General features: G+C 46.8%; 1 protein-coding gene across 3 annotated transcripts in view; it reads left to right on the top strand.

Annotated features, from left to right (window-relative positions):
- TNR (tenascin R) overlaps positions 1 to 14,162 on the top strand; it is a 384,528-nt gene that overhangs the window by 318,529 nt on the left and 51,837 nt on the right. For all 3 annotated transcript variants that reach the window (XM_077928219.1, XM_077928217.1, XM_077928218.1), the window contains 3 exons: positions 5,622 to 6,098; positions 11,064 to 11,327; positions 12,531 to 12,646. In XM_077928219.1, coding sequence (XP_077784345.1) covers positions 5,622 to 6,098; positions 11,064 to 11,327; positions 12,531 to 12,646 — 857 coding nt within the window. The remainder of the gene's footprint in view (positions 1 to 5,621; positions 6,099 to 11,063; positions 11,328 to 12,530; positions 12,647 to 14,162) is intronic.

The raw sequence follows: 14,162 nt of genomic DNA, 5'->3' as shown, positions 1-14,162 counted from the left end.
AGTCTCTCAGCCCCACTCACCTCACAGAGTGTTTGTTGTGGGGGAGGAAGGGAAAGGAGATTGTGAGCCGCTTTGAGACTCCTTAAAGGGAGTGAAAGGCGGGATATCAAATCCAAACTCCTCTTCTTCTTCTTCTTGCCGGGAACCAGCGGGGAGAGTAGAGGTCCTCCGCTGCCTGCGCCCTCCTTGCGCAGAAGGCTTTCGCGCAGAGAGAGTAGGAGGAGACTAGGCGTCAAAGAGCTTCTTTGCTGGAAGAAGTTCAAGAAACGCCCACTGACGGATTCTGCCAGCGATTAAGACAGCCACGGGAGAGTGGCTGTCCGGACAGAAAAGGTTCACTCAGGCAACCCAGCCAGGTGTTTGCACCGGCTTACGCACGAGCAACCCCTAGAACCACTACAGCACCTTTATGAAAATAAATGTAAATATTAATATCGTCAGGCAGGCTTGGGCTTCAGTTTCATCATGGGTCAAGCAGCAGTGGCTACTTCAGGAGAAAGCAGGCCCAATTTCCCACAGGATTTTCAAACACTGGTAGGTACAAAAACCCTTGAGGCAAACAGCTTGAAAGGGCTTTTAGGAGCATTGTCAAAAGGGGCTATCCATTATCATTATCATCATCATTGCCTCTAATAGCGAGCTTAGCTCACAGAGTGCCTCCTGTTTTTGAGGGGAGATGAGGCCAGACACAAAAAGGCAGAGGATTTTCTACATTATCAGGGGACTCCCTAGGTACACAAGCATGATATTCAACTGAGTTTTACTCCGAGTAGACCCACTGTAATATGCATGACTAAGTTAGCTACATTCATTTAAATGGCTCTACTCTCTGTAGAACAGTGTCTAATGCCAACCCCTTTAAATTACTGTTCATTCATTTATTTTTAATCTCACATACAGTAGTCTAGTAAGGATCTGCAGGCGTCCAGGACTTACAGACTGTTGCGGGTGGTTGAGCCTATGAAGATAGGGAAATCTTTAAAAACTAAACTCCCCACATGGTACAGCAGCATATTCCTGCATTGCAGAGAGTTTGGACCAGGTGGTCTTCAGGGCACTGGCGGAGGAAGGGGGTGCGGTAGGTGCGGTCCGCCCCGTGTGTCATCCCTGAGGGGGGGTGACATCACCGCAGCGCCCCCTAGGAAGCTCATTGCGAGCAGCTAACCCCGCCCCCGGGCAGCTAGCTCCGCCCCCACGGGTGACTAGCTCCACCCCCAGGTGTGCAGCATGTGTGCCGTTCCGGGTGCCAGAGCAGCTACTTCTGCCTCTGTGTGCTGGTCCCGGGGGAAAGGTTACTGTTACCGTAGTCAAAGTTCAGTCCTGAGTCACTAGCCTGGTAATAGTCCACAAGGTGCGAGGCGAGGTCCGAAACAGGGAGCCGGGTGGGGACAGGAACACTCGAAGATCAGAAGCAGGAAGCCGGGCGGGGAGCAGGAACGCTGGAAGGTCAGAAGCAGGAAGCCGGGCGGGGAACAGGAACACTGGAGGAACAGGACTGGATGCTGGCCGAAACAGCTCTTCAATGACGACGTTGCTCCCGCAACCTGGGACCGGGCTGACTGGCCTTTATCTTCTCTAAGGCCAGGGGCGGTCCCGGCCCCCAGGAGCCCCGCCTCTCCTGGCCTTAAGGCGAGCACTCCTCCTGGGAGAAACCAGTTCCCTTCGCCTCTCTGCCCTGAGCCTCTGCAGTTCAGGAGAGGCTGAAGGGTTACTGGGCCCCGGGGGAGACTCACCTGTAGACACTGAGTCCTCAACCACCTCTGGGGCCAGAATGGATTCACCTGGTGCCTGCTCCTGAGGATCTGGCACAGGTGCAGGCTCCTCAGAATCCAGGCCTTGCCCCAGTTCAGCCGGCCCTGGAGGCGGGGACTCCTGTGCCTGCTGGGATTCCTCCGGTTCACTCTCAGAATCGGAATCCCAGGCCATCACACCCTGCCTTGCAACTCTACAATTCTATGATCCTATGGTTCCATTGCCTGGAGATGGAATTTTGAGGTGCCTTTGCTGTAGCTTTGCTTGGGAGAGCAATGATGAGAAGCCCACTCCAGCCTCATCACAGTTTTGTTAAAATCCTGGATTACTCTTATGTTAGAGAGGGAAAGAGAAAGAGAAAGAGAAAGAGAAAGAGAGACTTAATCTGCAATTCTATACACATCTTCCCAGGAGTAAGCCTCATTTAGCTCAATTGGATTTCCATCTCAGAAGACCTGTATAGGATTGCACCCAAAATCTGAACCCTCTAGCTCTACATAGCATGGTAGAGGCCTCTTCTGAAATCCCCTCCCCCTGAGATGATGCCTGAGCAGCACTGCAAGGCTCCTCTTACAGGACAGGGATACGCTGCAACATTTTGTTGATCTCCCACTAGTTCCCTTAATTCTGAATTTGAGCAACCCTGGTACTATCTGTGTGAAATGGGGCGCACAAAAATAAGGTAGTGGCTTATACACATGCCAGGCACTCATGGTCCCTGGTCTGGAACAAGTATCATAGTATTAAAAACAATTAACCCCCCACACACACAACCTCCCGTCCAATAAGGACCTGTGAGCTTTCAAAACCTAGGAGATAATGGGTAATTGAAACAAGGAATCTTAAGAGTGAAAGTTGAGGCGGAGAAAGAGGAAACTGATGTAACAGTAACAGTAATACCTTGGAGATGGGGGTTGTGTGTGAGGCTCATGCCATAAACTTCTCATCCCTGTTTTCCCTCTAGGGTGCTTGCACATGGCGGCTTATTGGGAACTTGGTGCTGCTTATATATGCAAGTTTTGCCCAACATGCACACATCATTCTCATCAAAATGCCACCCCCTTGTATAATAATTTCTCATTTCATCCGGATTTACAGTTTCTGTGGAAAATCCAATAAGTAATAAAGTACCTGCGGAAACAGTAAATCCAGATTAAAATGTGGGGTGGGGAGAATATGGGGTGGCATTTTGATGAGGATGACATTGTATGGATGCTGTGGGAAAAAACTGGATGTGTGAGACTAAAATAACCTGCCATGTGGAAGCATCCTCCGTACCATTTCGAAAGTCAGCCTCCTGCCCTGTTTGGTCTTAGGCTTATAAATAAAGATGAGAAGGGGTAGCCATTCCTTTCCTTCATTCAGAGACACCTATGCTGCTCACCAAAAGCCACAGGGAACAGTTCTTCATGGCATTTTCAGTGGGGTAGAAGGCCAAGGGAGAAGCGGCAGTGGAGACCCAGGGGTCAAGCCTGAATTGGATTTTGGCATTTGTTCCACCTTTACCTGCAGACGTGTGACAGCCCTTGATCCCACCCCTCATATATCACCAATCCTATTTTTCCAAAGGCTGGTGATGCCTTTTTTAATAATAATAATAATAATAATAATAATAATAATAATAATAATAATATTGGTGTGCTCTGTACACTAACTTACCTTTTACACACACATATCCAGGTATTAAATGTTGCCAGATGCACAAATTTAAACAACCTGATCGTAACATAACCAGAATTTCCATTGTGAAATTAGAGATTCTACTAAAAAATCTTTTGAAAAAAAGTATTAAAAGAGATGGGCCAGTGCATACATTCAGACTGAGAAATGAATGCAGAGCAAGCTATTTCACTTTAAGCAGGTATCTCAGAAAGCTAAGAGCCTTCAGAAATATTTAACAGTACAGAGGCTGCAGCTGTGTTCCTTTGCAGTGAGAACAAGGCTGGGACAAGAACACAAGCGTGCCCCTCTTTTCACCTGTGAAAGGTTGGGATGTTTACGAATCCATATTGAAGCATTTTGAATATGGTCAACAAACTTACCTTTCCTCTTATTCCAAACTATATTTGACATGTGCATGTCACATTCTGCAAAAATACTGTTTTTTCCTCTTTTATCCAACATAAATTCATTCTGTGTGTCTTACCTATAATTCATTTTTCTATTGATTGCATCTCTTCTGTATTTAGGGTTGATCCAAAATGGCCCACAGCAGGGACTCTTTTCATTACACCTTTCAGCTATCACAGCACAGGGGTTTGTTTTAGCCATCTTAGAATCATAGAGTTGGAAGAGACCACAAGGGCCATCGAGTCCAACCCCCTGCAAAGCAGGAAACACCATCAGAGCACTCCTGACATATGGTTGTCAAGCCTCTGCTTAAAGACCTCCAAAGAAGGAGACTCCACCACACTCCTTGGCAGCAAATTCCACTGTCGAACAGCTCTTACTGTCAGGAAGTTCTTCCTAATGTTTAGGTGGAATCTTCTTTCTTGTAGTTTGGATCCATTGCTCCGTGTCCGCTTCTCTGGAGCAGCAGAAAACAACCTTTCTCCCTCCTCTATATGACATCCTTTTATATATTTGAACATGGCTATCATATCACCCCTTAACCTCCTCTTCTCCAGGCTAAACATGCCCAGCTCCCTTAGCCGTTCCTCATAAGGCATCCTTTCCAGGCCTTGGACCATTTTGGTTGCCCTCCTCTGGACACGTTCCAGTTTGTCAGTGTCCTTCTTGAACTGTGGTGCCCAGAACTGGACACAGTACTCCAGGTAAGAAGGGCCCCACAGACAGGGGCAAAACTGTTCACATTGGCTATTCTTAGCTGGCAGATGTTCCTTAGCTTTCCCAAGATGGGATAAGGATTGCAATTCTGAGCCTGCCCCCAACTCTGGGAACATTGCTCTATTTATTAGACAAATTTTTAAACCCTCACCCCTTTGAAAAGGTAGAAAAAAATGTGCACCACAAAAGAATCAGTCTAAATAATATTCATTGTTGTGAGTTGCCTTTGGCATAGTTATTATTCAGGGGGGAAATGGTTATAACCCATTCCAATTTCAATATTTGGATGTCCATCACACTCCTGGTGGCAACTAGATGCCCCTGTTAAAATATTTCCCAAGATCCCTGAGGCCTAGAATATTGCTGTTGCCAGGGCTTCTTTCCAGCCAGAAATCATGGGAAATCAGTTCTGGCACCTCTCGGGTGGACACCATTGCCATTATAAGAGAACAAGGGAGGCGTTCATGGTGAATTCCGGCACCTCTTTTTCTAGAAAAATAGCACTGGCTGCTGCAGCATTTAAGGTGCCAGGATAGGAGCAGGCGACAAACATGACCTCATAGAACACAATGGAGCATGCTCATGAAAGCATCTCCAGTACAACAGATCTCCAGAACACCTGGTGTCCATTCTAAGGACTTGGACATTCCGAGGAACTGCATTTCCCATCTTCCATGTGAGAGCCCTTAAGATATTTGAAGATGGCTATCATACCTCTTCTTAGTCTCCTCTTTTTCAGGTTAAACCACACCCAGCTCCCTCAACCATTCCTCATCAGACTTCGCTCCAGGTGTGGTCTGACCAAGGCACAATGGAGCGGTAGTGTTGCTTCCCTTGATCTGGACACTAGACTTCTGTTGGTGTAGACTAGAATAGCATTAGCGTTTTTTGCTGCTGCATCACACTGTTGACTCGGGTTAAGCTTGTGGTCTAAGACCCCTAGATCCTCTTCACATGCAGTACTGCCAATCCAGGTGTCCCTCATCTCATATTTGTGCAGCAGACTACGCCTGCCTAAGATAAAGCACACAAAGTGTGATAAGTACTATTATTAATGGCAATGCTTTTCTCCACCCTTCCAGGGCAGCTAGATTACATCCCCCACTGCAGCGGCCATGGCAACTTCAGCCTGGAATCCTGTGGTTGTGTCTGCAATGAAGGCTGGGCTGGGAAGAACTGCTCCGAGCCCCTCTGCCCCATGGGCTGCTCAAGCCGGGGCGTGTGCGTTGATGGGCAGTGCATCTGCGACAGTGACTATAGCGGAGAGGATTGCTCAGAGGCCCGATGCCCCACCGACTGCAGCTCCCGAGGGCTCTGTGTGGATGGAGAATGCATCTGCGAAGAGGGCTTTGCTGGGGAAGACTGCAGTGAGCTCAGGTGCCCTGAGGACTGCTCAGGAAAGGGGAGATGTGCCAACGGGACTTGCATCTGCCAGGAGGGCTACGTGGGGGAAGACTGCGGGCAGCTGAGATGCCTCAACGCCTGCAGTGGGCGCGGATTCTGCCAGGAGGGCCTGTGCTCTTGCGAGGAAGGCTACCAGGGGAGAGACTGCTCAGCAGGTAGGATGGCATGTCAGCCAGGCAGGCTGCGTGATGCCCTCTGCACAGCCCATGTTTCCTAGTAATTGTTCCTGCTCAATCAGTGCACATATTTCTCCTTTTTATAGGTTTTGCAGATTCCTTCTTTTGTTTTGTTTTTTGTTTTTTAATGTTGCTGCTATGCAGCTGTAGGCATGCTAGCGTCCTGGCTTCCCTTCCATCACCCATCCGATGCATTATCATATATTTACATAATAATGTCGAAGCTATTGTAACTATTTCACAGGTACAACCAGATCCATTGTGAAAAGCTGACATTCTATTAAATCGCCTTGACTTTGTTTAAAAAGGGAGATGTCACTGTAGCGAGTTTCCCCACATGCTATGATGAGAAAGGGATGGCTGCTATGAGAGAGCAGGGAAGGCTGTTGAGCACAGTTAGCATGGCAGAAAGGGAAGAGGCTTCGGCAGTGCCTTGTGGCAGAGGGGCTTCAGCAGCAATCTTTGGGGTAAGAAGTCAGGTGTTGCCACGAGAACTCAAGACTGAAATCTTGAGACAACAGCAGTGAAGGCTGGTCTATTGGGCTTTATAGGGCACTGCCCTACCATGCTCAGTATGCCCTGAACTAGCCCCCACATGCCCACCTCCTTGCAGTAAGGGAGGCACTGCCAGGCACCTCCTCTTCCTCTTCGGTCTCAGTGTTGCCTTTCAGCAGGCAGCAGAATGGGGGGGGGGGGGAACCACCTATGTTTGGTTTATTGACTCTGGCTCCACCTACTGTTGGCTGGCCAACCTTCCACCCAATGTACACCAGCCTCCACTGGACAACAATGATGGTGTATGGGGCTGTTCAAATAATTTGCTCAGGAGCCCTGACCTCAGAAACAGATACTGGAAGGAAAGTCGCCAAAAGCTCCATGACTGGCATCACCTGGGATGCCATTTTCCTATTTTGCCAAAGGCAACTCCAGGAAGGATCAAGAAGTAAGATTCCCAACTGTGATCTATTTAACTGTTGGCATCTGAAAGACCCATTTGCACACCTTAGAATGCTGTCTTGAGAATTCTGCAGAAGACAGTTTACTGAGTTGCTCCCCTGGCTTTTGCTATGGTGAATGTGCCTGATCTACCGTGGCCAGGACTGCATCCTGGGCCTGCTGGGGAATTCTTGCCATTCTCGTAGAGCGGTAGTCTCGTTATCTGGGGAACCGGGTTCGTGTCTCCGCTCCTCCACATGCAGCTGCTGGGTGACCTTGGGCCAGTCACACTTCTTTGAAGTCTCTCAGCCCCACTCACCTCACAGAGTGTTTGTTGTGGGGGAGGAAGGGAAAGGAGATTGTTAGCCGCTTTGAGACTCCTTAAAGGGAGTGAAAGGCGGGATATCAAATCCAAACTCTTCTTCTTCTTCTTTAGTGAAGCAACAATGTGCCCTTGTCTTTACTGTTTTAAATGTATGTATCTAGAGGAGCGTCAGGGCTGTTATCAAAAGCATTTTTCCACTTGTGTCCACTCAAGGAGGCTATTTGAGCAATAAGATAAAAGCACCGCTTGGCATTTCTCACTTAAAACAACAAGCTTGAATCTGGTGAGGGGTGCTCAGCAGCACAGTGCTGTCTCCTAACCCAAAGCAGTTTGATGTCTCTGCTAAATAAATTCTCCACCCCTGAGGGAATGCAGAGAAATGAAGGCGGTGGCCAGAATCAAACACCCTTTCAATCTCCAACAGCTTATTTTCCAGGACTCTTCTAACTACTATTGGCCACCCTTTTTGCAAACTCTTTAGGCTGATTAATTCCATCACATGGAGTAGAACAAAGGCTGCTTCTCTTCCCTCCCCACTAGGTGTACTGTACACATCTGCACGGGGATGGCATGTCCAAAGTCAGATAGAGACATAGGCTGGCACCAGACCCGCCTTGCCTCCTGCCCATAGACAGCATGATCAGGGAGAACAAGCGAGCACCAGGTGGCACACTAGATTGGCCCAAAGGTATGGTCCACACGGGTCCAGCATTAAAACTTAATTCCAGATGGAGCTTTTCAAAGAAATGAAACAAGAACGTGAGATCACGAACAGGATCACAGAAGAGGCTCGTCTTGTCCAGCAGCCTGTTCTTATGGTGGTCAAACAATTGGCGCTGTGTGCGGTCACACCCTCAAGAAGTAGGTCCCTCTTGTTCAATGGAGTATCATGCCAGGTTAGTGTGCATGAGATTGCACACTGTCTGTCCTTTCTGAGTCCATGTTGAAGTGCACAGTTCTTGTGGATCATTTGTGGTGAACGAGTAACACTGAGCTGATCCCTCCTCCACAAAGGGTAAGAAGAATATCGGAAGTAATGCCATCAGCAAACACAGTGGCATGGCCAAGGGTTTAGCAGCTAGTGTGAAAGGAGTAATTTGCTCTTGCTAATTAAAAAAGCCGTGGTGTTCCAATGTTGACACTGACATTTTGATATTTGCTCTCCTGCACACGTGAGGTAGAATCAAGAAAGGCGCTTTTTCCTGCCTTATTATTTACAGCAGGCTGCACATGCAGAATCTTTAAATCCCAAATGCCCTCTGCTTATTAGAGCTAATCCTTGTTGTGCCAAAGGTTTTCTGGTGGAAGAGAGAGCTCACGTGTTTTTGCATTGCCCCCTTAAATCCATTATTTTCATTCAAAGTCTCAGAAAGGCCACATCATAGTTTGACCTTTTTCCTGCCTTTTTCGCTAGTACATAAGCCTTCCCTACTCTCCTCTGCCCCCTTTTAGCAACGCTGCCTTCACCTTCTCTTTGAGATGTCCTGTTTAAGATTGCAAACCTTTCTGGGCAGCCTTGGGGGTTGCATATACACCAAACGTTCAAAGCACACGCCTTCCCCTGCCCCCAAAGTGTAGTCAGTAAAAGAAAGTGTCGCCCTGTGAGGGAGGGAACTACGATTCTCTGGGAGGTACTGTGTGCTTGAAATGTGCTTCGAATGCATGGTGCATAAGTGGCCTGTGTCATTTCTGGATTTTGTAACCAAACAAACCCCTGTGTTGCAAAGAGAACAATGTTTGGGCAACACAATGACCATATACATACGCAATAGACAATCTTTATAGAATTCCTTCAAACCATAACAAGTCCAAAATGAAATCTTTAGTCTCAAAGTCTCTGGAAATCTTTAAATGAAGCGAGGTGCCAGACTTTGTATGATGAAAGACAAGCTATGAAGCTTTATGTATTCAGCAAATATGATGTCCAACACTGAACAGTGATTCCGGATATTGACTACTGTTTCGTAGAATTCTTCATCAGCGTGGTGGGAGGATATAGAATTGCTTCATAAACTGAAAATAAAATTTTACAGATGATGACCTGCATGCACATATCACTTTACAAAAATTATAAACTGTAATACAAACAGTAATGAAAAAGAGTGCATACCCCATCTTATTTTGAATGAATGTATGTAAATGAAAATATCAAATGCTGTGGAACAGTGCTCTTGTAATAATGTAGTCACTGCTACTAACAATATTTTTTGAAAAACATATAAAGCCAACTCCAGGTGGTACTAATAACACTGAGGTTGAGTTAAAGGTACAGTGCAAAGTAACAATGCAAATACCAGGAGATTTCTGGATTTTGGGCAGCTTCTGCCACACCAGAAAAAGGGAGTAGGTAAATAGGACAGTGACTTGTGGCTCTCCATCCATCTAATCTAGTTCCAAAACACTGGCATTTAATGCACAGACCTCCACAGACTCTGGCATGCTTAAGGACTGACCTCTTGTCATGGTGGCGCCGTGCCCTGTTTGTAAAGTGGGGAAGGCACCATCTCTGTGTATGTAAGAATATTGCAGTCTTCTAAACCTTCACACATGTTTCATCCACACTTCCACTTCTCCTGCCGCTTTCCCCTGGGGAAACCCACTCTGCACCGTTGAATCAGAGCAAATGTCAGTGGGGGTTTCTGTGGGCTGATGTTTGCACCGATTGAGCAGGGAAGAGTGGGTTTTCAGGGGAAAGTAGCAGGGCAAATGGAAAACCACTTGGAGCCCTGCATTCTAGGCACAGGACAAGAGGACGCATCCCTAGTTAGGTATTGCAGAGCTATAATTACCTGTTGGATTGATGCTAAAAATCACAATCTGGTTAAAACAGGACAGTTGGAAGCTATATTTATGTTGATCAGCTATTTAGGATAATGTTTTGGATTTACTGTATATCTATTTTTGCAATCCTAACCATGTCTACTCCTAAGCAAATCCTATTTAGTCCAATGGGCTCCATAGAGTTAGGATTGCAGCCTTCGTCTCCTCACTATCAAACAGCTGGTTTACATAAATGCACCTTAATTGTTGAAACTATGAACATGCAACCCTCACTCCTGCTTCAGGATGAGGGATTGTGCACAGGGCATCTGCTGGGGCACCCTGTCCATAATTCAGTTCAGTTACTGGGGGGAGGGTTGTTTAACTGAAAAGAACCACCTCTTTTCAGTTGCTGTGATTGGGAACTGAAGAGCAACAAGACGAGAGGCCGTGCAATACTCTCCCTCCTTGCTGCTTGACCCACCAAATTCCTTCCCAGATCTTTTCCCTATGAGGAGAAAGGCAGTTGGGGGTGATTTTCAGAGGAGAAACAGCAGGAAGAGGAAGGGTAAAGCAACTCCTGCCACCTCAGTTCTTTGCTTCAAACTGGCAGTCTCCCATATTTGTACTTTTGGGGGGGGTACATTTGCTGGAGAGGAAGGTGTGGTTGCAGCTGCTGGTTGAGGAGATCTCAGTTTGTTACATCATGATGCATGAAATGGTCCATGCAACCCGAACTTACGGTATACAATTTACTTGGAAATCACTTGCATTGAATTCCATAGGCACTTTGTAAATGTGTTTCAGATAACTGCCTTAGTTCACAGGCTGAGTGGGGAGCACATCTCAAGGACATGTAGCTCCTTGCAGAGATTTGTGGGTCACCTTACCTCTTACAGTCAATATATTGGCTTTTCCTCCAGTTGCTCCACCTGAGAACCTGCGAGTGGCTGCGGTTGGCGACAGGTCCATCGACCTGGAATGGGATGGGCCAATGGCCGTGACTGAATATGTGATCTCCTACCAGCCAGCAATACCTGGGGGTCTGCAGCTCCAGCAGCGGGTGCCTGGGGACTGGAGCAGTGTCACCATCAAGGAGCTGGAGCCAGGCTTGACATACAACGTCACCATCTATGCTGTCATCAGTGGTGTGCTCAGCGCCCCAGCCGGGGTCAAGGTGGCCACCCGTAAGTATTGCATGGTTTTTTGGCACCGAACATGCCATTTAAAATGGAGAAGGAACTGCCTAAATGTTGCCGCCTCTTCATGGTGGGAGATGTTCTCCTGATTGATTTAGAAGAGAGAAGAGCAATCCTAAGAGCACTCTTGGGTGAGGGAGGGGAACCTGTGGCTCTCCAGATGTTCTTGGACTCACAACTCCTATCTGCCCCAGATAGTATGGTCGGGGGTCATAGGAACTGTAGTCCAGCAACATGTTGTAGAGTCACTCTATGCAGTTTTGCTCAGTGGGCTTCAAAGATAAATAATAGGTTCTTGTGGTTCAGATAGTATGATTTTGGAAGACTCCACTCAGGATCAACCTATCTAGGAATGTAAAAAGAAAAAGGAAAGCAAAGCAAAACAACTTACAATCAGCAAAAATCTCCTCTTAGAGTTTTACTTTCTCCTTGCATTTTGCACGGGGTGTTCCCCCTTCGTTCTCTTCACCCCACGGATCTGGGTTCAGAAGTATAGTCTGTGTGCCGTGGACAAGTTTTGTGAAATCGCTCAAGTATACGCAGCCTAGCAGAGATTTCAGGCAGGCAGTGAGCTGCATTGTTCCAACAAAGAAGAGCTTATTGCTAGACAGTTGACATCCTCAGAAAGAGGACCTGAGAGATACAAGCTGTAGGTTCAAGCATACATATTTATACCATACAGCACCAGTCAAAGTTTGTACCTCTCAAGTTTTTGTGTACTCATCCTGATGCTGCATACATCCTTAAATGTCATCTCTAAGAGCAGACACTCATTTTAGTAGAATTGGCAAAATAATTTTAATCTTCATTACATTACAGTTTGTTTAGGCTGTTCGGTGTACTGAGAAAGGAATTTTAAAAGTTGATTAGATCAGAGCCTGATGGGAGCTGGAAGCAGCCCCGTGGTCCTGTTAGGGGCTCTTGATATTCTTCCATTTCATATTCCTCAGACCTACCTGGAATGCTAGGAATTGAGACCTTCTGCCTCCAATTCACATGCTCTACCACTGAACCACACTTCCATCATAGCTTACCACTGAACCACACTTCCATCGTAGCTGATTTTCCCACTCATCGTGGTTTTGATCATGGAAAGTAGAGATTTGGTTTACATGTTGACAATTAAAACTGGATTACGGTGCAGCTAACACAACCTCTCTCCCCCACCCTTTCTTCACCGCTATGTTCCAGAACTCTCCACTCCACAAGGGCTGCAGTTCAAAACAATCACGGAGACCACCGTCGAGATGCAATGGGAGCCCTTCTCCTTCTTGTTTGATGGCTGGGAGATCAGCTTTATCCCCAAGGTAACTGTATCATTTAGAGTGGTCCTTCTTCCAAGAACACATTCTCACCACCCAACTGGAGCCCAGGAGAGTCAGACCATTGTGTTTCAGCTGGGTTACTTGATTGTCAGAGGGGTTTTTTGTGGGGAGGGAGCAAGGGGCAGGAGGGAGGCTGAATTGGTTGATGCCAGTGTCCCTTCAGATCCACCAGAGGACAGCAAGCAGCAGGAGGACGCAGCAGTGTTAAAAGCTGACTGCCATCTGTTTGTGGCACAATGTGGTCCAGATGCCATTGGCTTCATATATGGTGGAGCTTTGGTGGGTTCCTGGTTCTCCTTTCCTGCCAGGGGTAAATTACATTGGTCATCTCCATCTCTAAAGCTATAATACTGTGAGGGCCAATGTGGAGGCTGCATTACTAGCACAAATAGTGAGTGCCTGAATTACTCTGCTTCCCCACTCATAATATATTTCTAAAGGAAGGGTATGTAGATCTCAGGAGTTAGGCCTATTTGATGCCATTACATTTCTTCCATGATAGTTGAATAGGGAGTGATCACTTTTTAAGGCAAACATGTTACATCCCAGGACAGGGGAATCTTTTTGGCCTGATGGGCCAGATCTAATCTCCCACACCCCCACAGGCCACCTTTTGTCAAGTGAGTGGGTCCCCCACCTGTCAATCATCTGGTGTCATAATGACGCCAAGTGCTTGGCATGTGGGTTGTCCTGCACACCTGTCAAAGTTGGCCCATGGGGATGTGGGGTGGGGTTATTGTCCAACCACATCAGCTGATATACCTGGGGAATTCAGTCCTGCTTTCTGCAGAGTTTGGGCACCCCAGGAGGTTCCTAGCAGGAACTCACCAGGGTACCTGAGCCTGTGTGCTCACCTGCTGGAATTTCACTGCAAGCAGCAGAGTGCAATGCTGGGTTGCTGCAGGAAAGAGCATTCCTGTTCCTCCATCCACAAGGCAGGACCCTACACATGAGTAACACATGAACAGGACCCTTAAGGGTGTGTTTATTGAAAAGGATCCTTAGAAATTAATAATTTCTGTGCCTGTATAATGCATTGTGGCAAGCCTTGTTTTGTTTGTAATAAGGTGTCGAAGTCCCAATATATATGCCCTCCATACTGATTGCTATTTGCAAAAACACTGAAGAATCAGAGACACATTGACATGAGTATGGCATGATAGGTATCCCTCTTGCTGTTCTGGCTTCTGGGATAGCTGCGCAGCCTGCATTCGCTCCATAAGACGCACACACATTTCCCCTTACTTTTTAGGAGGAAAAAAGTGTGCCTTATAGAGCGAAAAATATGGTAATTTGGCCCTGAAAATTAAGATTTCCTATTTAACAAAGCGAGTATCTAAAGAAAAAATTAATCAAAGGTTGGGATATGCTGGGGTTTATTGGACTTCAGAACACATGTGTAAGCAAAGCAATCTTCCCATATGAAGGGAATCATATTAAAATTTGATTCGCTAATACCACCATTTCTTCCAAACTTCAAGCCAGCTTGTTTAATCTC

The sequence above is a fragment of the Podarcis muralis genome, chromosome 5, assembly GCF_964188315.1.
Source record: "Podarcis muralis chromosome 5, rPodMur119.hap1.1, whole genome shotgun sequence".
In the NCBI taxonomy this organism is placed as follows: Eukaryota; Metazoa; Chordata; class Lepidosauria; order Squamata; family Lacertidae; genus Podarcis; species Podarcis muralis.
The sequence above is the reverse complement of the archived record's forward strand: the minus strand, read 5'-3'. Positions and strand labels throughout refer to the sequence as shown.